General features: G+C 40.0%; 1 protein-coding gene across 1 annotated transcript in view; it reads left to right on the top strand.

Annotated features, from left to right (window-relative positions):
* The first annotated feature begins 662 nt into the window (after positions 1 to 662).
* The window catches only part of DNAJC10 (DnaJ heat shock protein family (Hsp40) member C10), a 36,790-nt gene continuing 10,467 nt past the window's right edge, over positions 663 to 26,985 (top strand). Inside the window, exons 1-18 of the mRNA XM_083375989.1 lie at positions 663 to 887; positions 2,675 to 2,785; positions 5,356 to 5,714; positions 7,100 to 7,265; positions 9,857 to 9,907; positions 11,617 to 11,699; positions 12,239 to 12,370; positions 13,396 to 13,489; positions 13,781 to 13,858; positions 14,751 to 14,794; positions 15,104 to 15,241; positions 16,643 to 16,732; positions 17,569 to 17,682; positions 18,820 to 18,934; positions 20,835 to 20,962; positions 22,327 to 22,443; positions 23,156 to 23,257; positions 24,160 to 24,315. Coding sequence (XP_083232115.1) covers positions 5,508 to 5,714; positions 7,100 to 7,265; positions 9,857 to 9,907; positions 11,617 to 11,699; positions 12,239 to 12,370; positions 13,396 to 13,489; positions 13,781 to 13,858; positions 14,751 to 14,794; positions 15,104 to 15,241; positions 16,643 to 16,732; positions 17,569 to 17,682; positions 18,820 to 18,934; positions 20,835 to 20,962; positions 22,327 to 22,443; positions 23,156 to 23,257; positions 24,160 to 24,315 — 1,815 coding nt within the window. The 5' untranslated portion in view covers positions 663 to 887; positions 2,675 to 2,785; positions 5,356 to 5,507. The remainder of the gene's footprint in view (positions 888 to 2,674; positions 2,786 to 5,355; positions 5,715 to 7,099; positions 7,266 to 9,856; positions 9,908 to 11,616; positions 11,700 to 12,238; positions 12,371 to 13,395; positions 13,490 to 13,780; positions 13,859 to 14,750; positions 14,795 to 15,103; positions 15,242 to 16,642; positions 16,733 to 17,568; positions 17,683 to 18,819; positions 18,935 to 20,834; positions 20,963 to 22,326; positions 22,444 to 23,155; positions 23,258 to 24,159; positions 24,316 to 26,985) is intronic.

The raw sequence follows: 26,985 nt of genomic DNA on the forward strand, positions 1-26,985 counted from the left end.
AAAAGAAAGAAAGAAAGAAAGAAAGAAAGAAAGAAGAAAGAGGAAGGAGAAAGAAAGAAAGAAAGAAAGAAAGAAAGAAAGAAAGAAAGAAAGAAAGAAAGAAAGAAGAAAGAGGAAGGAGAAAGAAAGAAAGAAAGAAAGAAAGAAAGAAAGAAAGAAAGAAAGAAAGAAAGAAAGAAAGAAAGAAAGAAAGAAAGAAAGACATCTCAGATTCATCTGTAGGAGACGCTTTTCCCCCAATGCATCCAAGCACCTGTTCTACGGGCTTACAACCAAATAGGAACTGCCGGCTACACCTCTGAACGAACCCAAGCAAAGCTAAAGTAAATCCAGAAAAGGGCCGCTGCCCAGATACTGGGGGGATCTCGCGTCTTTACGGCGTGGAGGTTGCTATTTCAGCAACTACTACAACTTGTCAAAGGACAAAAGAAGTCACGAGTCCTCCCGGCCGCGTCACAAAGATTACTTCGGAGTAAGTGCCGAGGCATTTGCTTCGGGAGAAGCAAACAAAGGGAAGAGAGCACAGGCTCTAGGGAGGCCGCCGCGACTTCGTTGAGCGCCGGGGCTGGCTTCGGAGCAGCCACGTGCAGAGGCCCGGCCCGGCCCGCCCTTTCTCCTCCGGAGCTACTTCGTGTAAGTTGCGGGGGTTTGGGCCAGGGTCTCCACCCTGAGATTTTCCCCTGGGAGACTCGGCGGTCGGAGCAGCGGCCACGTCAGCTCGCTTTGCCCTTCCCAACCCCGCCCGCCGCCTCCGCCGCCGCCGCCTCCGGCCGCGAACCGGATCCGCCGCCTGGCTTCCCCATCTTGTATCTTCGCCGCTCCAGTCGGCTCCCCGCGCCTGCCCGCTCCGGGCTGCAACTCCGGCTCCTCCCCCGCGCCGGCATCAGGTAAGGCTCCGGCTGCTGCCGCCGCAGTCGCCTCCTCCGCCTCTGCTCCCAGCGCCCGCGGCCTGGCAAAGCTAAAGCAAGCTGGAGCCGCGAGGTAGCCTGGCTTTTGCGGCTGCCCCCCGATCTCAGTCCCGTTGGCTAGCTGAAGCGTCTCCCCGCTTTTCCTTCCCCGTCCCTCGGTTGGAAGGGCCTCCGCTTCCCTTTCCCGCCCACCAGCCCCTCTTTCTTCCTCCGAGCTTAGGCCTTCTTGATTCCGCCGCAGCCCCCTGGCGTGCCTCGCTGGTTTTAAATTCCCGCCCGCGGCTTCTGCCCGGAGGCTTTTTCTGGTGTGTTTTAGCCGTTCCTCGAGGTTTTTTTCCCCCAAGCTCTAGGCCGGGGGAAGCCGTTGCATTGTTTCTCGAGACATTGCTGCCTTCACTCTTTACCCACTCCCTAAGCCAGGAGTCTTCAAACTTGGCCCTTTTATGACTTGTGGACTTCAACTCCCAGAATTCCTCAGCCAGCTTTGCTGGCTGAGGAATTCTGGGAGTTGAAGTCCACAAGTCATAAAAGGGCCAAGTTTGAAGACCCCTGCCCTAAGCCGTTATTGGTCCCCCCCTTTGTGTGTGTGTGTGTGTGTGTGTGTGTGTGTGTGTGTGTGTGTGTGTGTAGGAACAGGCCAAGAGTTTTGCAATTAGAATGTCATTTTGGCCGGGTTTCCTTTAGTCCTCCTCCCCATCCTAACCCCAGTGGGGTGTCAGCACTGCAACTCTCTCCTCCATAACTTAAGAGTTATGGGGAGAGAGAGACTGCCGAATAGAAGTTGGAGCTACAACTAGACTTCCCCCCCCCCCCCCCCGTTGACTTTGCCTGTCAGAAGGTCGCAAAAAGTGATCACTTGGCCCTGGGACACTGCAAGGGTCTTAAATACGAATCAATTTTTTTTAAAATCCCATTTATATCCCGCCCTTCTCCGAAGACTCAGGGCGGCTTACAATCTAAGCACAAATCAAATGTGCTTAGCAGTAGCCTTCGTTCTATGGATATGCCTGCTTATTAGGGCTTTCGGGGGGCCCCCCAAGCGGCATTATTACAAAGTCAGCTTATTGCCCCCAACAATCTGGGTCCTCATTTTACCTACCTCAGAAGGATGGAAGGCTGAGTCAACCTTGAGCCTGGTGGGACTCGAACCTGCACTAATTGCAGGCAGCTGGTGTTACTTAAGGAGGCATTAGCCCACTGCTCCACCAAGGCAATTGCCAAGCCCCTGAATTTTGATCGTGTTCCCATGTAGGTAGTGTAAATGGTTATAAGTGTGAAAAAGGGTCGTAAGTCACTTTTTCCCAGTGCCTTCGTTAACTTTGAAAGGTCACTAAACGAACTGTTGCAAGTCAAGGACTATCTGTATAGAGAGGTCATTGCTGTGGGTGATAGCTTCCATCATCCTTTGCCATTGTCTTTGCAGTCTTGGACTGATGGGAATTGCCTAAAGATGTATCTGGACGGCATCAGATTGCATGCCTATGTATTATTTCATCAGTCCCCCATAAAGGCAAGGTGGATCATTAGTGCTCCGGAAAGGAGCAAAGCCATACTAGCAGGACCTATAACTCAAGAAGATGGCAGCTCTGTTAATATTTTTAAAAGACCAGGATGGCAGTTACGTGGATTTCAAGCCACAAACTAAGATGGAAGAATGTTAATACTTAAAGTATCATTTATACTTAACTTGGTTTTTTCAGAAACTTGATTTTGAAAATTTTAGTGTGTAGCTTTTTTCACTCATTCTCTTGTTGGTTTCTTCTCAGGGTGAACTATATGTGAGTGCATTTGCTCATTTCCTGTAGCCACGCTTCATCTGAATATCGTAAAGCTGCTTTGCTGGAATGCTCCTGCCTTTGAACCATAGGAATAAATAGGTGAGCCTCATCCTTACCTGCACAGTAAGGGCTGTAGCTTTGTGTGCAAAAGAGCCCGTGCTCAAAGGCTGAGAAAGTGTCATGTAGAACTACTGATAAATCACTGTGTTACTGGGCTAGAAGAGCTAATTGCCTTAACCATCTAATTTCATTAATCCATATATTGAATGCTTCACAGTTAGATTGTTGTAATGCAGTATAATGTGCTGGATCTGGAAATAGATGCAGAAAGTAATATTGGAACACCAAAATGGGGCACTTGGCTAAAGGAACTACGATTGACTATCAGTTAGTTTACCAAGCTAGCATCAAAATTTTGATTCTGGCATGCAAGGGTGTAAACAATCTTGAACTAGGATATAGATCCTATCAAACATCAGAGAAGTCCTTGCAAGTGCTGGGGTTGGCAGAATGCCATTTCCTGATTACTCATAGCTAGGACTATGGTGGCCTTAGCTTTGTAAGCTGAACCCTATAAGATAACCTTTATTATCTCTTTATTGTCATTTTTTACTAAGGCATCTAAGGCATCTATATTTTGTTGATCCTTGTTGAAAACTTACCTCCTCATTCAAGTCTCCCCTAAATGAATGTTATCCACAAATGGCTTTATTTTCTTCTGTTCTTCATATTTAACATTTTATTACTGTATTTTAAAAATAGAGAAATAACTGATTTAAGATACGGCTAAAGGGGAAGCAATACAGAAATCAGTTGAACCAATTAAATATAAGACAGCTTTTCTAGGTTCTTGATAATCCCAGGATCCTTCAAGTTTTGAATTTGATTTACAGACTATTCCTCCCTAATTTACGGGAAACCTTGCAGGGCCCATGATAGAAGATATGTTTCTCTGTTTCTATATTTTCTACACTTTCCTTGCGTTAAAGTACTTAAACTCCATTTCTACCTTTCAGGAATGGTTTCTCAGCATTTTTTTCTTCCTAGAATTTTTTTCTGCAAGTGCAGGGCCTGCTTTTTTCAGATCATCAGAGTGCTGATACATTGGTTGTGACAGGATTTGATTAGCTGGCATATCGGCCAACCACGAACTGATAAAGAGTGACTGACCCAAAGTCTCCCAGGTAGCTTTCATCCGAGGCCAGCCTAGAGCCCATAGTTTCCTGGCTTTTAACTGGATGCTTACAGAACCAAACTGGTTCTCAATAATTTATTACATTGGGGGGGGAACCTTATTCCAAAATCAATTAATTGTCTTTCTTGGTGGAGCAGTGGGCTAATGCCTCCTTAAGTAACACCAGCTGCCTGCCATTAGTGCAGGTTCGCATCCCACCAGGCTCAAGGTTGACTCAGCCTTCCATCCTTCCGAGGTAGGTAAAATGAGGACCCAGATTGTTGGGGGCAATTAAGCTGACTTTGTAATAATGCCGCTTGGGGTGTGTGTGAAAGCCCTAATAAGCAGGCATATACAGAGAATGAAGGCTACTGCTAAGCTTGTAAGCCGCCCTGAGTCTTCGGAGAAGGGCGGGATATAAATGGAATTAAAAAAAAAATGCTGGCAGATTCTTTTGCAATGGACTTTCCTGCCATGCTTCCTTAATTACATTCGACTGAATATGTAAGGAGAAAACCTGGAACTTTCTTCCGGTTACAGTGTGTACTTTGTCACTAATGTTATAGTTCTTCCTCTTTTTTTTTCTCTTTTGACTGGGCGCTCCTAATACATTGGCAAAAATGCAGTGCTTTTTTTGTAAAAGAAAAAGGTGCCAGAACGCACACATGTCATACAACCCGCCTTGCCTACCCTACAAGGTTCCATCCAAAAAAGGTGCCGGAACTCCGTTCTGAGCGTTCTATGGGGGAAAAAAAGCCCTGCAAAAATGTATGCTTATTTTTCACTCAATGAGAATCTAGAATAACAGAGTTGGAAGGGACCTTGGAGGTCTTCTAATCCAACCCGCCTACTCAAGCAGAAGACCCTATACCATTTCAGACAAATACTTGTCCAATTTCTTCATAAAAATCTCCAGTGATTGAGCACCCACAACTTCTGAACTTCTTGTTCAGAAGAACTTGTGAACTTCTTGTTCCACTGATTAATTGTTCTAACTATCAGGAAATTTCTCCTTAGTTATAAGGTTGCTTCTCTCCTTGATTAGTTTCTATCCATTGCTTCTTGTCCTGCCTTCAGGTGCTTTGACGAATAGGTTGACCCCCTTCTTCTCTATAACAGCTCCTCAAATATTGGAAGATTGCTGTCATGTCACCTCTAGTTCCTCTCTTAATTACGCTAGACATTGCAGTCGTAGCTTCTGATCACTCCAAAAGAAATGCTTGTTTTTGTACTTTTGTTGTACTGTCTATTATTACTATTGCACTCTCAATGCAAGATGTTTTGCATCAAAGAACAGGTTACAGCAACAGAGACAGGCGATTAAATTTGAGGAAGTTGAGTTATGTCTCTGTACAAGCATCGTTGCAGAACAATATAGAAACAGCAGAGTTATGTTGAATGCTTTAGAGAAAACTGGGGGAACCACTGAGGGAATTCATGTCATGAATTTGCTGTACAACATAAAAGATCTAAAATCTGTTTGTTATTTTCCTAGGTGCAGCTTACTTAAGAAACATAAATGTCTATGCCTGGATTACAACAGCAAAAATCCTACAAGAAGCTTCTTCAGAAATATATGCAGTCCCGGTTACATCAGAGTGAGATCTGTTAGTCTGTTATAAAGTATACTTGACTAAGATATTCATAATGGAGACTTCATTTCCCAGAAGACAATGCGTCAGAGACTTTATAAAAATTGTCTCCTTGTATTTCATTTTAATATGCCTTGTAGCTTTAGTTGATCCAACTCAAGACTATTACAGTTTACTTGGAATATCCAAAGAAGCAACAAGTAGAGAAATTAGGCAGGCTTTCAAAAAGTTGGCTCTCAAGTTACATCCTGACAAGAACCAGGTAGGTAGGCTTGTCAGGAAATGTTTTCCTGTTAATTAAGAAATGTACATGCAAATGTTTAAATCTCTATCTTGTTATAATACGTATTTCATGATTGCTTGGTATAATTGTTTCAAAAAGTACAGTGCTTTATGTTACACTTATACAATCTTGAGTTCCCTGTATAATCAAAAGGGAAAATACCCATGAAATTCTTACAACTTCTGCAGCACGCACTTCTCTTTTTTTCTACTTCCAAGAAACCATTTCATATTCAACCTGATGCTTCTTAATTGTGGACTACAGTTCCAGAAGTTGTAGTCAAACCTATTTGATTATATAATCTACACCAGTGTTTCCCAACCTTGGCAAGTTTAAGATATGTGGACTTCAACTCCCAGATTTCGGCAGCCACAGCATCTTAACGTTGCCAAAGTTGAGAAACACTGATCTATACCTTCAGGGTGAATAATAATAGATCCATGAAATGTATGCAGCAAACTACAAAGATACATGATAAATCCCTTCTTTTTTGTAATCGGAGCCCCAGTGAGCCATCAATAATAATAACCAGTCTGGCACATACACTGCATACATTTCTATAAAATGAGTAGCTTGTGTTCCTTTTGAAATAGGTCACACTTTGTACAGGATTACTGTGCAATGTGGTATTTCTTACTTGAATTATGCACCCAACAATAGACTCTGTCTTAATGCTGTGAATGTATTAGCAGCATTCATTCTACTTCAAGCTCAGATCCAGAAAATGTTGGCCAATGAGGAGGAGTAGGTTAGTTTCCTGCTTACCTCTCCTTAGAGAAGTTACCTCCTATGATTTGTGAGCTATAGATAAATAAATGAAAAGATTCAGAAAGAAAGAAAATTATACCAACATGTAGGAACTTACAAGTCATATAATCAACTGCTTATCATTAATTCTCATGCTAGAGCTCACTCCACTTAAAACAGGTGTCAAACTGCCAGCCCGCGGGCTGGATGCATCATGCCGAAACCGCGCCCACCCCATTGCCGGCAATGGAAAAAAAGTCGCAAAATGTCACGACACGTCATGTGATGTTGCGAGTTTGATACCCCTGACTTAAAAGATTCATCAAGCCATTTCCACCCCCACTGTAATGAAATTTGTGATATTGCTGATGAGGTGATGGTAATCGGCAAATTATCTTATGCCTTATCATAGCCCATCCTGCCTAGCACTTGTCAGAATCCTAGGTAATGTCTTCAGCTGAAATTAGCAAAAATGTAATGAGCTCTCGATATAATTATAAAGCAGCTAAAAATTAATGCAATGCCAGTGTCAGAATGATTTTGAAAATTGAAATGTACTGAGCAGATTTCAATATTTTTCTCAATATTTTAATTTAACACCAATGCTCTTTTTCCAGAACAATCCAGAGGCACATGAAAATTTCTTGAAAATAAACCGAGCATATGAAGTATTAAAAGATGAAGATCTGAGAAAGAAGTATGATAAATATGGTGAGAAAGGTCTGGAAGATCACCAGGAGGGAGGTCGCTATGAAAGCTGGCACTTTTACCGCTATGATTTTGGTAAGATACTTTCTTGTAGGAGAAACTGAATTGTTACCTGCTATTTCCCTGTGGCTCATTTGTTAAAAACAAAAACAAAAAAACAACAACTTTCGAAGGAAAATGTTGGCCGTAATCTGCACATAAAAAGATGTAAGAATATTTAAGTCTTAATCAGGAGTATGGATGTTGTGTGATAGCATATTGTTCTGTACCAGCCTGCTACCGCCCCTGCAGAAAAGGCAGGGACAACCCCTTTTACAAGAAGGCAAGAGGCTGGAACTAAGCCTGCCAAATTTATGGATACAAAAGCAAACAGAACAAGACAAGAACCATGAAACAGGAGCTATTCAAGCGGTTGCCTTCAGCAAACCAGCCCTCCCACGCATTCCCCTTTTATACAGTTCAGGGCGTGGCTTCTCTCTGCCTCCTTCCGAGGTGCCCCATTGCCTTCCTCTGTTTACTCCTGATTGACTGCCTCCTGCATCAGGCGTCCTTGAACAGGGCCAGCTGTGGGTCATCTTCATCCACGCTGTCAGGCTCACACAGCTGGGTCTGCGTCGTGACCAGGTGGGAGGGGCCTGGCTGAGGGCTCTCATCAGCAAGCTCTCCAACCCCCTCAGCAAGCTCTTCAACACCCCCCTCCTCCTCTGAGTCGTCCGACCCAACTGCCGAACCCACAGGCTGACCCTGAATCACAACACATATTATGTATACTTGGCTTTTTTAATTACTTTGGGAATAGGACATCGACTATATTAAATTTATTTTGCCAACAGAGTTGTTAATGAGTTGCTTCATAGTATGTTCTCAGACTGCTTTCAGATTGACTTAAGAGTCTCCATTCAAAATTGCTTCTTGGTATGGATGGCCAACTGGCAGTGCAATAGCCAGCCATACATACATAATAGATTCTTTCTATTTGAGGTAATACAGAGCACAATGAATGAAAAGAAATTAAAGGAGGATCTAAGAAAAAAAGAAAAAGTCAAACTAAATTTAGTTTATGCTAATATCACCCATTTCATCACTCCTTACTTTTTGTCTTTGCACACTGTCCTTGCTTTTATTACATCCTTCTATTGCTTTGTATGTTGTCCGTTGCTTTTTAAACTTCTAACCGTCTTTCTGGGGAATTCTATATTTAACCACAAGTTTCATAGTCTCCCCTTTCCCCTTAAACCAGGGGTAGGCAACCTCGGCTCTTTTATGACTCATGGACTTCAACTCCCAGAATTCCTGAGTCAGCTGACTCAGGAATTCTGGGAGTTGAAGTCCATGAATCATAAAAGAGCCGAGGTTGCCTACCCCTGCCTTAAACCCTTTCTTCATATATTTGTTTCACAATTCAGTTCTCATTCAGTCTCTTTTTAGAGTTAAATCAACTCAGTGTGGTTCCTTTGATTTTGTGCTCTGCATTTATTACCCAGAATCATTGAGATCATAATTATTGTTGAGACTATATTTTCTTGTTTTACCATATACATTTCCTAAGTATCCTCTTCCTACTGCATGTAGGAATTCTCAATTATCTGCATCCTAAAACAAAATGAGCAGAGGCATTTTCACTTTCTCCACAAACAACATTCCTTGCCTTGTAAATAGATCTCTGATGCTGGGAAAGAAATGGGAGTGTTTCAAAACAATACTTATAATAAGTAGAAGGATATTTCAATGTAAGTCTTACCTGGGGAAAAAGATAGCCCTTTGCTCTCACATTCTGGTTAAAAGAGGTTCAGGTGTGTCTGAGACATTGCCTTAATATACTCATGAATAAGTACTAGAGTTTTGGTTTCTTCGTATTTCCAAGTTTTAGCCCTTTGCTTCTTGCCAATAGAGCAAAATAATGAGACTTCTATGAATCTTTCTTCATTGTTCTGTGCTGTTAAAAGCTTGACAGTGTTATGTGTGACAAAACTGAGCTATGAGACTCAGTTTCATTTAAGCAAAAAAATGAACATGTACACACTGTATGAATGAAATAAAGCTGCCCTGTTTTAAAGATATGTATTATGGCCACTACTGATTGGTTTTTATGCTAAGATTTTGTCATTGTAAAATATTCTAGGATATGTCAGAAAAGTTGAAAGAAAATAACTGCAAGAACCTGATGTCTCTTGCTATTTGTGGTTTAATGGGCTCTAAGGCAGACATGTCAAACACAAGGCCCGGGGGCCGGATCCAGCCCGCGAAGTGGTTTTATGTGGCCCGCAAAGCCATCCTGGAAACAGTGAGGGAACGGCCCCCACTGCCTTGGCCCTGGCCGAGAGACCCTCCTTCTGCCAGAGACCCTCAGATCTGTCCCACTCCTGCCCAGGCCCCCATAGGCACCCTTGATGCGAATGATGTAGAGCTGGCCATGCCCACTCAGTAGGCCATACACACTCCAGCCACGTCCACCCAGTAGGCCGCGCCCACCCTGGCCATATCCACCCAGCCCCCCGAGGGCAACCACAATGCTGATGTGGCTCTCAATGAAATTGAGTTTGACACTCCTGCTCTAAGGTATACATGACCAAAGGAGTAATAATTGATTATTAGTATTTAAGTGTTATGTATCTGTGTTAAATGGACTTCTAAAAATGCTAACTGGCTGCTTTTTTTTTAACCAGGTATCTATGATGATGATCCTGAAATCATAACATTAGATAAAGGAGAATTTGGTAAGTCATTTGTGATTGTGTAGTTTCCTAACATTTCTGCTTTCCAGTTTCTTTATTGTGTTATTTTTATGACTTTTTTGCTGTTATTTTGCAGATAGCAGAATGTCATTCTGAATCCATGTGACATGGTGTCCCAAGATTGTTTTATTTACGCCCTCATTTAGTGACTGCAATTCTTAAATTTGAAGTTAAATAATCACTGAGTGAAATGGTCATTGAGCGAGCACGTGACTGTCAGGTTGACTAGGCAGGGATAAAGTAATAGTGGTTGAGCTTTTGTCACTGAGCCTGGACTTAAACATTGGTCTCCATGCTTTTAGGTCAATACCTCATGTTCATACTTCATGCACTTATCCCCATAATGCTGTTTTCATCCTACAGTAGACCTATTAATATTAATTCTTTCCCATTGTTTCTGTTTTTGCCTTTCCAAATGAATATGGTATGCATCTTAAATTGACTTTTAAGTGAGCATATATTCATGAGGTTAATAAATTGGCATAATGATTTGTAAGAAGTGGGATGCCAAAATATCCTCTGTTGCTGGGCAACTAGAATTGAGATGGCAGGCATTTTCTATATATTCTTTCCTTTGGTCCAGGATCTGTGCAGTTCCACTTTTAAAGAGCAAGATTCCCTTCAACTTCTACTCAAAGGAGAAACTAAGGAAAAGAACTTCACTCCTCCATGGAGCTGGCTGAGTGTTCTTAACCATTTTTGTAGCATTAATTTGAAACCTGTTCTTCAGGCAGTTTTCTTAATGCATACCAGAATAGTTAATTGAACTCTAGCAGGATCTGTCAAATCCAGCATTTAGTTTTCAGAAGTACCCAGCTTTGGGGACTTCTAAGGAACGTCTAAAAATAAAGGCTCCACTCTCTTTATTATTTCTCACTAGTGTTTCTAATATAGCCTAACTTTTAGTGGAGGAGTTATGTTTCGCTGGTCTGGTCACCTTTAAATCTATTTATTTATTTATTTATTTAATCCCATTTATATCCCGCCCTTCTCCGAAGACTCAGGGCAGCTTACAATTTAAGCACAAACCAATGTGCTTAGCAATAGCCTTCATTCTATGTATATGCCTGCTTATTAGGGCTTTCACACACACCCCAAGCGGCATTATTACAAAGCCAGCTTATTGCCCCCAACAATCTGGGTCCTCAGATTAGCCATGTATCGTGTGTTTTAAAGCAGGGATAGAAATCTATTTGGCTCCCAACAAACAAGGAGAGTAATTGTGAATGGTGGGAGTTGTTGCCCAGCTGGAACTTGCAGGTTTCCCTCTCATTTTAAGGTCTTTTAAAACATATATTGTAAGCATATTCTCCCCCTACCCCAATGATGATGGGATGCAGAGATATTTCAATCCAGTTCTTTCCCCATATATTATCCTTCAGTTCCCATCATCTCTAGATCAGCAGCATGTTGATTGGAAGACATGTCAGTCTTACCCTGCTGGAGGGCATTGGTTTAGGACAGGGGTAGGGAACCTTGTGGACTTCAACTCCCAGAATTCCTGAGTCATCTTGGCTGGTTCAGGGATTCTGGGTATTGAAGTCCACAAGACATAAAAGAGCCAAGATTCTCTACCCCTGGTTTAGGAGAACACTGGGATAATCTATGTGCTCCCACTCCCCCCCCCCCTTTATGTCCAAATTCTTCAGTGGTAAAAATAAAGTTCTTCACCATTCTTCCTTTTTTAATAGATGCTGCTATTGGTTCCGGAGAACTGTGGTTTATAAATTTCTATTCTCCTCGATGTTCACATTGCCATGATTTAGCACCCACGGTAGGTTACCACTGCAGATGTATTGTCATTGAATTTACGTCCCAATTTCTTCTTTTTTGTGGATGGAATCCTAGGGGGCTGATTGAGGGGAAACATGAAGACTTTTGCTGTGGCATGAGAATAAGAAGAAGCTGCATCCTTCTAGCATGGGCCAGGACTATATTTCAGCTATATAATGCTCCCCAGTTTGGTCTACGTGTAACCCTATTGTATGTTTTGGCAAGAGTGTAGGCAGTGCTCTGCAGTCTGCCACCATTTCTTCTGAAACATCTGCCAGGAGTCAAATCAATTCTTTTCCCACTTTGACAGTATTTGAGAACAGGTAGCAATATCGAATAAGAATAAGGAATGTGCTTGGTAGTGGTGATGTCATTATTCAGCTAACCTAAGAATAAAAAGTAAGGTTTTTTTTGTAAACAATACTTGTAAACAATTGAGTTAAAATTAAGGGAACAAGTATTGCAATCGTATTCTTTTAAGCATTTCCAAACTGGACTAAAAGGCTGAAAAATATTTTTTTCTTTTTTTTTCATTTGAAGTGGAGAGAATTTGCTAAAGAAATGGATGGATTAATACGCATTGGAGCCGTCAACTGTGGTGATAACAGAATGCTTTGCCGGAGTAAGGGAATCAATAGCTACCCTAGCCTCTATGTTTTCAAAAGTGGAATGGTAAGTAGGCACAGAATCGTAGCATTCCATTACATTCCGTAGAGGAGCCTTTGAAGTAACGCCACTGCATTCAGGGATTTCTGGCAAGAAAAAAGTCTTTCCCATTTATTAGAGACTTGGGGGCCAAAGCTTGTCCTAGAAGCATGGGGATACGTAACCTCAAGCCCAAACACTTGAATACTATTGCAAGTGGGTATCTCAACACTGAAAGGAAGATTGTTTCTCCCAGTAATTTATTTCTTAAATGAGAAGGATGTCTTAGATTTTCTGAGAATATGCAGATTTTTTTTCTGTCCAGTTTTCATTTGTCTTAAATTTAGAATTGCCTTTTTTTGAGGAGGTATGATAGAAGGCATTTGATGCTGAGAAGAAACTTGAAACAGTAGGCCTGTTCATACTTTGATTCTGAAAAGACTAAGGCAAGTGCACGAAAGAGGTACAAGGTATCCTGCTCCCCAATTTTTTTTTACAGTGTCTGTCCCCAACCTTTCTATTGAGTAGAGATGAAGAAGGATTCTCCTTACTTCCAGAAAATGGGAAGAAAAGCTCCTACATAATCCAAAACCCTAAGTAGTTTAAACCCTGATTTTTTTTCCCAATTGCAAGAAAGTGTCAAATCTTTAAGGGCTAAATGGACAGGATAGACCAGGGGTAGGCAACCTCGGCTCTTTTATGACTCATGGACTTCAACTCCCAGGATTCTGGGAGTTGAAGTCCATGAGTCATAAAAGAGCCAAGGTTCCCTACCCCTGGGATAGGCCATAGATTGTTGTTCTGTTCTGCTTAGGTGCAGCTATTCATATTTTGTAGGTCCTTTTAGTGTTTCAACTAGGGAAAAACTATAGCATTGATAAAGTAATAATATTATGTATTCAATTTCTACTCCAGATTCCTCTTCTAAAGTCAAAAAAGTAACTCTCTGTAGCACAGATAGAGGATAAAAATAAGTTCCCAAGACTATTGCTTAATATGTGTGGCCCCATATTATTGTTTTAAAATTGGATGCTTTTCCAAATCTTTTTTAGAATCCAGTGAAATTTCATGGTGACAGATCAAAGGAGAGTTTAACAAATTTTGCCATGCAGTATGTCACAAGCAAAGTGACAGAACTATGGGCAGGTAAACGTTTATCTTTGAATAAGTATTTATTTTCAAGTATTTATTTTATATGTTTTTCTTTTAGTATTTATTATTTTAAATCACCCAAAGCAGAGTCTTGGACAGTGAGTAGCTAATAAATAAATAGTTCACTGTTGTTTAGCCAAAATATGTTTCTTTCATAAATTCTAAAATATGTTTACAAAAAATATGATCTTAAAGTTACAACTAAATCATACTACGTAAGCCTTATGAATAAGTACAACAACAGGTGCAAATTCCTAAATCCATTCTGCTCTTTTTTCCCCCCAGGAAATTTCGTTAACGCTGTTGAAAATGCATTTGCTTCTGATGTTGGCTGGTTAATTACCTTTTGCACTGAACAAGGAGGTAAATATATGTTTGCTTATCAAAGAATGGATGAGAGATTTTAATTCTTCTAACAGCCAAAAAAACTTAAAATTGAAACTAGGCAGGAAAATATTTAGAATGGCTTCTAGGATAGGAATTTTTAAATTAGTTTTCAATGATATATTTTGAACTTCAAGAGGCAGCATTCTACCTGATAATTAGAACCCTGCAGGAATGGGTTTTGCTTTTTAACAGGTCTTTTGAAAAGCTATTTTTAAAATCTCATCTTTGCATTGAGAATAAATTACTATTTTCTTTGCCCTTTCTTGTTAATTTTAGACCTTCTCTTATGATTGCAAATCTTATCTTTTCAGAGGGGTGGAGGTTATCAGCTCTTCCTCCTTCCCTGATTGGGCAGAAGCAACCCTGGTGTCAAACCGAAGCAGGGATCCAACATGGAAATCCAGACCCTCATGCTTCCCTGCGAAGCTTTGGGTGGGGTGTGTGTTTGTGTGTAAAATATTAAATGAGAAAAAAATGAACTACAATAGATTGCTAGAAAATGATTTAGATGCTTTGCTGCCTTGATTTAGTAAGTTCTATATTTCAGTTGAGAGACATGAAGAAATCTTCCCTGACTATTTTTCATAGGTTTCAATGCCAAGTCTTGTATAATCTCTTTGTGTTGAGACTATACCTTAACAGTTTCCCCCAAAGAATATTTAGTTGTGTAATGGTTTGAACATAGATACAAATATATAAATCAAGTGTGTGGACTTCAACTGCCAGAATTCCCCAGCCAGCACTAACAGAGCAATTCTGGGAATTGAAGTCCACACATTTTAAAATGGCCAAGGTTGAGAAATCCTAGTGTAGATTAATATAAGCCTTTTTTAAAAGATGTTTACTCATATTAATGTAATTTATCTAGATTGTTTGACTTCTCGAACACGCCTTAAACTGGCTGGCATGTTGGTAAGCATTTTTGTTTTGTTTTGTTTTGTTTTTTAAAAAATATATTAAATTACGCCGGTGAAATTTGGCCCAAAGGAAAGCACTTCACCTTACTGACTTCAGTGGGAGAGAGCAAAATGCGTACTAGAGTCCTCTATCTCGATGTAACTTTGGTTTGGCCATTATTTCTAACTCCTCCCTGGGATGGAATTGTTTTATAAATGAAGCATAAACTGGATGGCAAAGTATGCCTGCCATTCAAACAGATGTGTGATATATCTCTATTAGATTTTAGTTTTTCATTTTCTCTTTGTTTTTTTTTCAATACAGGAAGGCCTGGTTAAAGTAGGCTGGATGGACTGTGCCACCCAGGGTGATCTTTGTGATAGTTTGGATATCTCATCTAGCACAACAGCGTATTTTCCACCTGGAGCCACATTAACTAATAAAGAGAAAGGAGGTGTTTTGGTATGAGTTTTACCATTGGTTTGCCTTTGTGTACACTGAGTAGTTGGTGTTGGTGAGGTGGTGAGGGAAAAAGTATCTTAGTACTTTTTTCTTCCTATTTTTTGCTTATTTTATTTATTTATTTATTTTATTTTAATTCCATTTATATCCCGCCCTTCTCCGAAGACTCAGGGTGCCTTACAAGCTTAGCAGTAGCCTTCATTCTATGTATATGCCTGCTTATTAGGGCTTTCACACACACCCCAAGCGGCATTATTACAAAGTCCGGTTAATTTTCCCCAACAATCTGGGTCCTCATTTTACCTACCTCGGAAGGATGGAAGGCTGAGTCAACCTTGAGCCTGGTGGGATGCGAACCTGCACTAATTGCAGGCAGCTGGTGTTACTTAAGGAGGCATTAGCCCATTGCTCCACCAAGGCTTATGTTCAGTTGATACTAGTTCATTTAAGTGTTTGGGTATTTTTGAAATTCCAGAGAAAGAGTAAAGAGTAAAGTAAAAGAGTAAAACATCTGTACTTTAGGTCAGCCTTCTCCAATCTGACACCCTTGAAATATGGTGTTCTAAACTACCATAATCCCCAGGCAGCATTGTTCATGATCTTGCTAGCTGGGCTGCTCAGATTTCTTATCCATCATACCTGGAGGGTATCAGTTGGAGCCCTGGTGGCACATTGGTTAGAATGCAGTATTGCAGGCTGACTCCGCCCACTGTCAGGAGTTCGATCCTGGCCAACTCAAGGTTGACTCAGCATTCCATGTTTCTGAGGTCGGTAAAATGAGGACCCAGATTGTTGGGGGGCAATATGATGACATTGTAAACCACCCACAAAGTGCTGCAAAACACTGGGATGGTTAAATATTGAGGGGAAATTAAAGCCTGGGGAAAAAGCTACAGCAGAACATTAATGTACATAAGATTGAATGTAAACACAAGATGTGTATAAGTTCAAAATTATTGATAAATGTAACAAAGATGGTTTTACTTGGTTGATAACGATAAGAACTATATTAATTCAATATGAGATCGTAGATATTAAGGGATAAAGAGAGGAAATATCTGATGATGTAACTTGAGATTTGTGTTAAAGATTTATGTATGTTATGGAATCACTGATTACCCAGTCACCACGTTGCTTTCTAAATATTTAATTGTAAAATTACAAAATCAATAAAATATAACAAAAAGAAGTGGCAGTAAACATAAGCTATACAAAGAAATTACACTTTTTATTCTTACTATTACCTTTTTTTTCTTCATCTTGCCCATTTATGAGAGTGCAGAAATGCCTCCTGAAATGCATTAGATATTACTGAAACATTGTGAACAATTAAATTACGGTAAATAAAATATCTACTGCACAGTTCAATAACGTCAATATGATGGTTTCCACTCTTTTCAGTACGTGAACTCCTTAGATGCAAGAGAAATATATTTGGAAATCATGAAGCACCTTCCAGACTTTGATACAATCCTGGCATCTACTTTAAAGGTAAAAAGATTAACTCTCAAATGATCTTTCTTCATTGCAACACGTATATTCTTTTTGTTCCCTAAATCCTCATTTTTCCCTAATATGTCATACCAATCCTCTTTTCTCACATCTGGGCCATGTTTTCCTTTAAACTGTAGAGCAGGCCTGTACAACATGAGGCCTTGTGTGGCCCACTGGCATTTGTAAACAAATCAGTAAATTCACTGCCACCAAATGTTACCACTGCCAGGAATTCTCTGCTCCCCCACCCCTCCTCCTGAAACACCGACCGCTCCAGGCTTTACCAAAGCTGCCAACTCCATTGTTGTCATCAGTGTGGCCCGTTCCATCTACCAAATGTGCAGGCCTTCTCCTGAGGTTTAGTCATAGCCCTGGGCTTACACCTGGATTAAATCAAGATGTAAGATGCTGGGGAGAAAATAAAAGGATCTGTTTTGGTTGGGAAGCTCAAACTCTGCCATTAAGAATGAAAAGTCAAATAATATGAATGTTCATATCATTGGTGAATTTATTTAATTTGTTATGACCGTATATTTGATACAACACATGCACAAGCACATTCACTCATGCATATGTTTGGGTGCACAGAAATAGACAGTTCGAAGAAACTTTCATAGAATTGCATTGTGAGTTAAAAAGAAATACATGTGTATAGTTATTCAGTGGGAGAAAGCATGCATACAATAAATAATATGTGGAGCTACAGATAACCTGACACATTATACGCCTGGGAAAAATCAGCTAGTCTTGATCTCTTTTTTCTGTTCTCTATTTAATATGTTTTTCCTTCAAAAAGCCTGAGTTGTTTTTCCTTGCCTTTTCCTTTTTGCAAGGATCACGTGGCCCATCATCGATGGTTAATATTCTTTCAGTTTGGCAAAAACAGCAAGTCAGATGCCCATGACCTTAAGAAGTTAAGTGTTCTCCTTAAAGCTGAAAATATTCAAGTAAGTACCAATATGTGAAGCTCAATAATCTTTGATTTAAAGAGACAATATTAGTTTATGTAGTGCAGGGGTATCAAACTCAATTTCATTGAGGGCCGCATCAGCATTGCAGTTGCCCTCAAGGGGGCGGGTGGGTGTGGCCTGGGTGGGTGTGGCCTACTGGGTGGGCGTGGCTAGAGTGCGTGTGGCCTACTGGGTGGGCGTGGCCAGCTCTACATCGTTCGCATCAAGGGTGCCTTATGGGGGCCTGGGCAGGAGTGGGACAGATCTGAGGGTCTCTGGCAGAAGGAAGGTCTCTGGGCCAGGGCTAAGGCAGTGGGGGCCGTTCCCTCACTGTTTCCAGGATGGCTTCGCGGGCCACATGAAACCACTTCGCGGGCCGGATCCGGCCCCCGGGCCTTGTGTTTGACATGTCTGATGTAGTGCCTTTTTCTTCCATTAATTCTTCAAACCCTGGTCATTTTGAAGCTCCCTGCTACTTTGTTTTAGTCCCTTGCTTTCCACATTCATCTGGGCATCCCTGCACTTTTCCTAAAAAATGTATCATTGAGTTGGGAAGACTGATTAAACATTTTTTTGCCAGACTGACATCCACAGCTACTTGTTTATTTATTTTTATTTTAATTCCATTTATATCCCGCCCTTCTCCGAAGACTCAGGGCGGCTTACAAGCTTAGCAGTAAAGATTAAAGTAGTAGTAAAGATCCTTCATTAAAGATTTAGAGCATGCGCTGAGTCAACATCTAAAATAATAGTCTTTCCCCTTTCAAGTTGGGATTGATTTGGAAGTGCACACCAATAACGTTAGAAAGCTCTGGGTGTTTCTTTTCTCCTATAATGGAGAATATAGTGAAATTGCAAGGTAGTCTCAAGATTTGAGATTCTAACTTGCATAAAACAGTGTGAGCATGCTTGGGGTAAAACTAGGCTTTGATTGCACTTAAGGTCCATTGGCTAAAATATGTTAAAACTGACCAATGTTCTAATTAGCAAAGGAAGATCATTTCTTACTCAACAAAGATCTTGAGGAAAAAATGGACAAAGAAGAAAAGGAAAGAAGTTTTAAAAATGAGAGTGAAAGTAGAATGTTTATTTTGTGGAAAGTTTGCCTTAAACTTATAACTCTTTGTTTCACAGGTTGGGAAGTTTGACTGTCTTACTGCTGCTAATATTTGTAACAGTCTGTATGTTTATGAACCATGTGTAGTGGTCTTTAAAGGACGTGGAATGGATAACTATGAAATTCACCACGGTAAACCATTTTTATATAGAAGATTTACAACATTTATAACTGGGATAGGCAACTTAGTTTTTTACAAATATACTGGCAGCTTCACAGTTCCTTCCCATTGACATTCAAGTTAAAATCAATTGGAATCAAAGTACAAAATGAATAGATAGCTTCTTTCTGATTCATTATGTTGTACTTGATGCCCTTTGTTTAGGGAAGGGTTGGACTGTCTGCTAGCCATACATGCCCCCCCTGCAGCTCCCCTTTTGGAACACTCGCTGAAATTCTCCATGAAGTTGCTGAGGACATAATATTAAGATTTTTGTTTCCATTTTCAGGATTCTGGGGTCACAAAAAGATTATGCTGTTAACAGCTTGTGCAAATTAAGGCATACCCTGCACCCCTTAGCCTCATCCCCAAACCTCAGATTTATTCTTTATTAGCGAATGACACAGCCCCAGGCATACACATAAACAGTTGGGAAAGGGCCAACATTTTTGGTCTATCCATTCTGATATTAAAATGTGTTGTGTAGAAAAGAAAAATGGCTTCCAAAACAAAAGGTTTGCCCACTCTAGCCACAGAGGGAAAGTACAAATCTGCGTTTACCAAATGTCATTTTTAAGGTATATATCAAAAGCAATCTTGGATACTGCTATTGTTAAGCAAAGAAATGACTAGGAGAGCTTTTAGCTTTTTCTGTATTGATCATTTTTCCATTCTGACTTGTCACCTCCCTCCTTTGCTTTCATCCTCTAAATTGCTTGCTTTAACATAGCTTGGAAAATAATTTGAGATAGATTTATTTATTTATGGGATTTGTATGCCGCCCTATCTCCCAAAGGACTCAGGGCAGCTAACAACGATAAAAACACAAAATACAAACATTAAAAAGTATTAAATCAAATTATCCCATAAATAGTCCGATTAAAAACACAATAAAACAAAATTAAGAAAACCTCCCTTCCATCAGTCCAGGTCGGCCTGTTGAAAAAGCCATGTTTTAAGGTCGCGACGAAAGGAATGGAGATCCGGGGCCATCCGGAGCTCCAAGGGGAGTTGATTCCAAAGGGCAAGTGCCCCCACAGAGAAGGCCCTCCCCCTGGGGGTCGCCAATCGACATTGTCTGGCCGATGACACCCTGAGGAGGCCCTCCCTGTGTGAGCGCACAGGGCGGTGGGCAGTCGTTCCTGGCAGCAGACGGTCCTGCAAATATGTTACCCTTTGGATGAGAAAATGGCCAACTGAATTTAAGCAATTTTTTTTCTTTTGCTTGTTTTACTCCTTTGTTCAAGGTGATAGCTTTCTAGGACTGTTTTTCATTTAATGTGCAAGATGGGATAAAATTTAATAGGTATTTCTTAGATTAATCATAAATTGATTTGGCTCTGATCGATTTAACACAGTGCCTAGTTTGTCCCTGTACTGGAGTTCTCTTGATTTTGCTCTCAGTTCATCAGAAAGAGAATTGATTTTATGTTTGCTACTTTAAGCAAAAATTTGGATGCTGTAGAAGTCAGGGATGATTATTCCAGAAGATTGTTTGGAATTAAGATCAGGGTGATTGAAAGAGGCCTTCTCACAATACTGGATCATTAATCTATGGTAGCTTGCCTTAAGTAACTGTCTGTTGGGCGTGCTGATTTATATTGCTGATGAAGTTGCAGTCTAAAACATAGTTCTATTAGATTGACTTGTAGCATTCTTGTGCTTTCTTTGGGAGTGCTATATTTGTTATGACATCTTAAAAAACTAAACTCCATTTTGGGAAATAATGATCTTGCAAACTTGATTAATCCTCCTCAGAACACATGTTCTTTTTCTTTTATTTTAATCTCTCTTTCTCATCTTGACCTGACTTGCTGAACAAAGAGTAGGTGGCTGTCTACACCACATCTCTATTTTTGTTTCCTTTTAAAGGGAAAAATATTCTGTATGATTTAGTGGCCTTTGCCAAGGAGAGTGTGAATTCCCATGTCATTACACTTGGACCTCAAAATTTTCCTGGCAAGGAGAAAGAACCATGGCTTGTTGATTTTTTTGCACCTGTAAGTATTTCATCAAGGACCAATTTTCTGTGGTGGTTAAGTAACCAAGATAATAATAATTATTAATAATAATAACAACAACAATAACAACATTGTCACTTTGAATTGGCAACAACAACAACAACTTTGTCACTTTGAATTGGCATACATCAAAATGAAATTTCATTCAATATAGCTCTCAAAGGGTCACCACCTCTGATACACACTCCTTGTTTGTGGCCAGTTCAAGTTTCAGAACGTCCATTTTAGTCTCTAGGGAGTGAACGATGGCAAACAGGACAGATGGAAATGGAGCTCCATGTGGATTAGCCCTCAAATTAACTTGTATTCCTGCATGACAACCTCGCCTCCTTTTCTTTTTCTGATCCTGTCTCTTCTTTTCCTTAAAGGGGCCTTGCTCCTTTTTGCCCCTGGAGCATGCTGCTGCCACCCCCAACTCCTCCAAAAGCCTCTCTCTCTTCCTCTGGGCCTGCCGACAGCCTCATCCAGTTCCTTCGCTCCATAAGGCCTGGGACCTCTCCTCCTCTGCCACCTTCGGAAACAGCCCTGATTTGCAATAGAATCCCTCACTGGGCCAGCAGTCAGATCTTGCTGCCCGCAGAACAATTTCAAACAGCGCAAACGGTCTCACTAACAGTTCCAGAACAACTAAAAACTCACCATACCGGCAAAGATTGTCAGTCAAGTGTTAGCTTAGTCCCACCACGTTGCTCAAACACATTAAAACCTTCCCGATCATGTGGCCTATATCCCTTATATCCCTTCAAAAACTTTTCGCTTTTGAGAGCCAGTGCAGCTGCAGCCGATCCAGGCACTGCCACCTTAGTTGAATCTAGGACACTGTGAGTTCTAGAGTGACCTTGGGCAAGGTATTCTCTCTCAGCCCTTGGGAGAAGGCAATCTTCTCATAAAAACTGCAAGAATATATCCAGCTAGTCATGACTGACCTAAAGGCATGCACACGAACAATCATTTCATCATACTTTTGTGCAGTGCTTTTTTTTGTAAAAGAAAAAGGTGCCGGAACTCACACATGTCATACAACCCGCCTTGCCTACCCTACAAGGTTCCATCCAAAAAAGGTGCCGGAACTCCGTTCTGAGCGTTCTGTGACAAAAACAGCCCTGCTTTTGTGTAGTTAGTGCAGGATCACATGTTGAGTTGAGTAATAGAAGTACTTGGTAAATTCATCCTTAAAGAACTGAGCCCAGAGAGACTTGTGTATTCCTCCCAGTTAAACTCTTAAGGAACACATGTATGAATAGGCAATTACCAACAACAATTGGTCAAAAAGAACCCCAAAATGTGATGCTCTAGTAACTGGGGAGATGTTGATATTTTTTTTTCATTCTCTCTGGTATTAGTGGTGTCCTCCTTGTCGGGCTTTATTGCCAGAACTGAGGAAAGCATCAAAGCATTTGTATGGCCAACTAAAGTTTGGGACACTGGATTGTACGGTTCATGAAGGGATTTGCAATTTGGTAAGTTGTAAATAAGATTACTGGCGTACACTTACACTGGCATACACTTACACATATTAACATAATCATATTGTGGGGGAAAGGGGAAATTACATCTTTTTTTTAGTTAAAGCCTCTATATGAAAGAGTCTTTTATACATACACTTGCATGGGTGCACACACAGAGACGCACTAATTCTTTCAGGATCTTAACAGCTTTTAAACTTTATGAACCTTGAAAATAAAGAATAAGGTGCATAGAAAGGCAGAATAATTTTTCTGATTTTAAAGAATTAGAACTTTATAAATGAGCTGAATATCCAGATAACAGATTTCTGTGGAAAAATTTCTTGGTTATTTACTGTTAAAATAATAAAAAAAAACTTATTTAAGTTAATTTCTGCTTTAAAAAAAAAGCTCAAAAGCACTCCTCAGAAATTAAAATCATGGTTATTGGGTTTGTTTGTTTTTTGGAATTACAATGTGTAACTTTGAACCTGTAGTCCTATTCATGTTTGTTGGGACTTAAATATATGCATGTAGAACTTTTTAAAAAACCTGACGTAATATTTATGTGGTGTTTTGTTCTCTTCTGTTTTTTTTTAATAAATGATTTCAGTGATATAGGATATGGGTACTTTGATTTAGTTTTCAGAAGAAAGGGCCTGCCAGAGTCCTGAATGGCGTGGCTTTTGCCATTTTTCAAGATCTTTTACTTCATGATCTTTTATAGCACAACATTAGAGCTTATCCAACCACTGTGGTATTCAATCAGTCTCACACGCATGAGTATGAAGGACATCACTCAGCTGAACAGATCTTGGAGTTTATTGAGGTAATTATTTATTTATTAACATTTTCTACCACATTGCAATCCCACAGGAGTCTCAGCAGCTTTGCCAGAAAACAAATATAATTAGAACATCTATGGTCCAGTTAAAAGGGACGCGGTGGCTCAGTGGGTTAGGACGCTGAGCTTGTTGATCGGAAGGTCGGCAGTTTAGCGGGTCGAATCCTGAGTGCCGCTTAACAGAGTGAGCGCCTGTTACTCGTCCCAGCTTCTGCCAACCTAGCAGTTCGAAAGCACGTAAAAATGCAAGTAGAAAAATAGGGACCACTACGGTGGGAAGGTAACAGCGTTCCGTGCGCCTTTGGCGTCTAGTCATGCCGGCCACATGACCACGGAGATGTCCTCGGACAAGCGCTGGCTCTTCGGCTTTGAAATGGAGATGAGCACCGGCCCCTAGAGTCGGAAACGACTAGCACGCATGTGCGGGGGAACCTTTACCTTTACTATGGTCCAGTTAGCATCATACAAAACCTGAAGTACTGTATTCAAGCCAGAAACAATTCAAGGGTTAGGGTTAGACTCTTTGGCCTATAAGATATGCATCAAAAAAAATAGCAATTTATTTTGATCATAAATTTATTTAACGAAACTTTTATGTTTAAAAAAATGTCGCAGATGTTGCCATGACATGTATTACAGTATCGCATTGAGTAAATAACAAGTTTAAAACAATCAAAATATAAATAATCATAAGGTAATAAACAGTTACAAGGAAGGAAATGTAAACTGTATAACACCAATTTTTCCAATTTTAAAACCTTGATATAGTCACGAGAAGCCCTACCTGTCCGGAGAGGCAGTGTTGCCTAGCACCGTTTGGTATGGTTGGAGAGGGTTGATACATTTGAAAAGGAATTTCATTAAAACTTTTCCGTTCTGTGTTTCAGGATCTTATGAATCCATCAGTGATGTCTCTAACACCAGATACCTTCACTGAGCTAGTGAAGAAGAGGAAGAATAATGAAATCTGGGTGGTTGATTTTTATGCTCCGTGGTGTGGTCCTTGCCAAGCTTTAATGCCAGAATGGAAGAGGATGGCAAGGGTAAAAGCAAATATTGCTCATTTTTAGTTGTCTTAGGGTGTATACAGCGGGGGGGTTGTTTTTTCCAAAATACCATCCGTGGAAACTCCCAGCATTCCATAACATTTATGTTTAATTTTAATATAGTGGTAAAAGACCTGTGGTAAAAGACCTCTTGTCCTGTCCCAGGGAAAGCACACACAAATCCCTAGAGAGGTGGTTGCAAACTTTAGTGATACATCTGTGAAAGGGAAATGTGAGTGCAGCTGCACATACGCCCACAGCAGAGGGCGTATGTGCAGGCCCCAAAAGCTTGCCCTAAAGAAAGTCCCCAAAAGCTTGCCCTAAAGAAAGTTCTAGTCCAGGGGTCTTCAAACTCAGCCCTTTTATGACTTGTGGACTTCAATTCCCAGAATTCCTCAGCCAGCGTGCCTTGCTGAGGAATTCTGGGAGTTGAAGTCCACAAATCATGAAAGGGCCAAGTTTGAAGACCCCTGGTCTAGTCCAAAAGAGCAGGTACGAGAGTGGTCAAATGAAGCCCAAGGGTTGTAGAAGGTTCAGCTGGTCCAGGTCCAAGCTCAAAAACAGAAGGGATCTAGTGCAACCCCTCACTCAAGCAGAAGACCCTATCACCATATCAGACAAGTAGCTTGTCCAGTCTCTTCTTAAAAGCCTCGAGTGATGGAGTGCCCACAAGCCTTTCCATTCAAGTTGGGAGTCAAGGCCCACACAGTCAGAGTAAATAAAAAAAATGTTGCCAACAGAGAGGCCTAAGCATGCTGCTCCTCTTAAATAAAAGCATCCTCAGTGTTGCACGTTTGGAAGGGTGATGTTCCTTTCTCTACTCTGCTGTCCACATGGCGAGCCCTGGGACTGGAGGAGGAAATGACGGTAGCCCAGGGTCCTGATCTTCAGAGACCAGCGGCAACTATGCCTGCTGGTTTTGCCCTCAGGCAGCAGTTAGTCCAGCAACACTGGAACTGGACGGTCATTGTTAGTTTCCTCAACTGAGTTTAAGCTTGCCATAACAACAACTGACTTACTCCATTCAATATTTTCCTCCCTTTCTGTCATAAAAAGTAGGCGGAAAAAGGCGTGTAATAGATAGTGTGCTTGAACCATAAGCGCGGTCCAAGTTACCTGCTTGCCCCTACGAATTGCATTTTTGTAGCTGATGCTGATATTTCCAAAGCAACTATTTCCATAGTTTGAATTCATTGGAATAGTGCAACAGATTTTTAAGTGCAGTGAAAATAGACATTAAATAGGCTTATGCTTTTCTTTTGACATTATTTGAGATTCCATATCGGATTGACGGCTCTGGTGTGTTTAAATTCCTCAGTTATTTTGAATAATGCATTGCTATTCATGGCATAGAATGTCAGAGAAAAGAAACCAACAAAAAAGAGCATTAACTTATGCATACACAAGGGAAATGACAACTTCTTGGCTCCTTGACTACAATTGCAAAATGTTGTCTTTGGGGAAAGGAAGATGCTTCAAAGAAACATCTCCAAATTGCTTTTTCCTTTAGCTTTCTTACAAGGAATTTGGGATTAGACACTCACTGGAGAAACTTAGCTAGATGAACATCAGCTATGGTTCATCTGATTACTACCATTTTATCTTTAGTCATTTTTGTAATGAGATCTTTTTTCTCCATATATTTTATTGATTTTTTAAAAACATAAATCACTTAATAGTTGGTAAACAGTGTGATTGCTGGGTTTACATTTATAAAGAAAAATCATTAACAATTACTTTCTATAATCCCTAATCCACATAGGACATTTAGTTGATTTCCCCTTTTCCCCAAAATGTCTTCTTTGCAAACCTTGAATTAATACAGTTCTATTTTGAAAAATAACAGTTACATATATGATTTTCCCCCCAATATTCCTAGAAATAATGATCACATCAATATAATATTTCTTTTCTATTTAATCATTCTGGTTGCCTCATCTTATATCCTGTTACAGTCCTTATTTAAATTTGTTTCTCCCGTAAAGTTCAAAATATTCTTGCTGGTTAAGATCTTCTCAACAGTTAATTACATTTAAAGATTTAAATCCATTTTCCCCATATAAACCATCTCAACACTTTTACATTTCTTAAAGAATAGGTAAAAACAGTAACCTAAAAGAAAAGAGACCAAGAGTAAAGAAACATAAAAAGTAAAATAGTACTTAAAATATATATTCCTCCTAAGCTAATATATATTCATTCCCAAAATTTCTTATTCTTTTTAACCATAATTACAAGTATATTTAATATTTAAATATTCCATTTACTGTGTCTAGTCATCTAATCCTTTAACTCTTATTCAAAACATTTTTTTTCTTTTTTATACATTATAATTTCCCTACATTCAAACACATTTAATTATCTAAAACATTTCCTTTATCTAAGCCATTTCAACAGTATTATATTACTTATATCAAGAAATAAAATTAAAAAGGGGGGGAAGCATACAGTATTATTTAAGGAATTCATCCCTCTTAGAATGACATATGTATTCAAAATCTTTTCTATTTCTTTAACCATATTCAAACAAATGTTTCTTTATTAAATATTCTCTCCGATAGATCCCATATCTATTTTCTTAATTTTCACTTTGATCTTTTTCCTTTGACCAGTATCTTTCTTGATCAGTGTTTTGCTGAATCAAAAAGTTTTTCCATATATTCATGA

The sequence above is a fragment of the Vipera ursinii genome, assembly GCF_947247035.1.
Source record: "Vipera ursinii genome assembly, chromosome: 1".
NCBI classification, from domain to species: Eukaryota; Metazoa; Chordata; class Lepidosauria; order Squamata; family Viperidae; genus Vipera; species Vipera ursinii.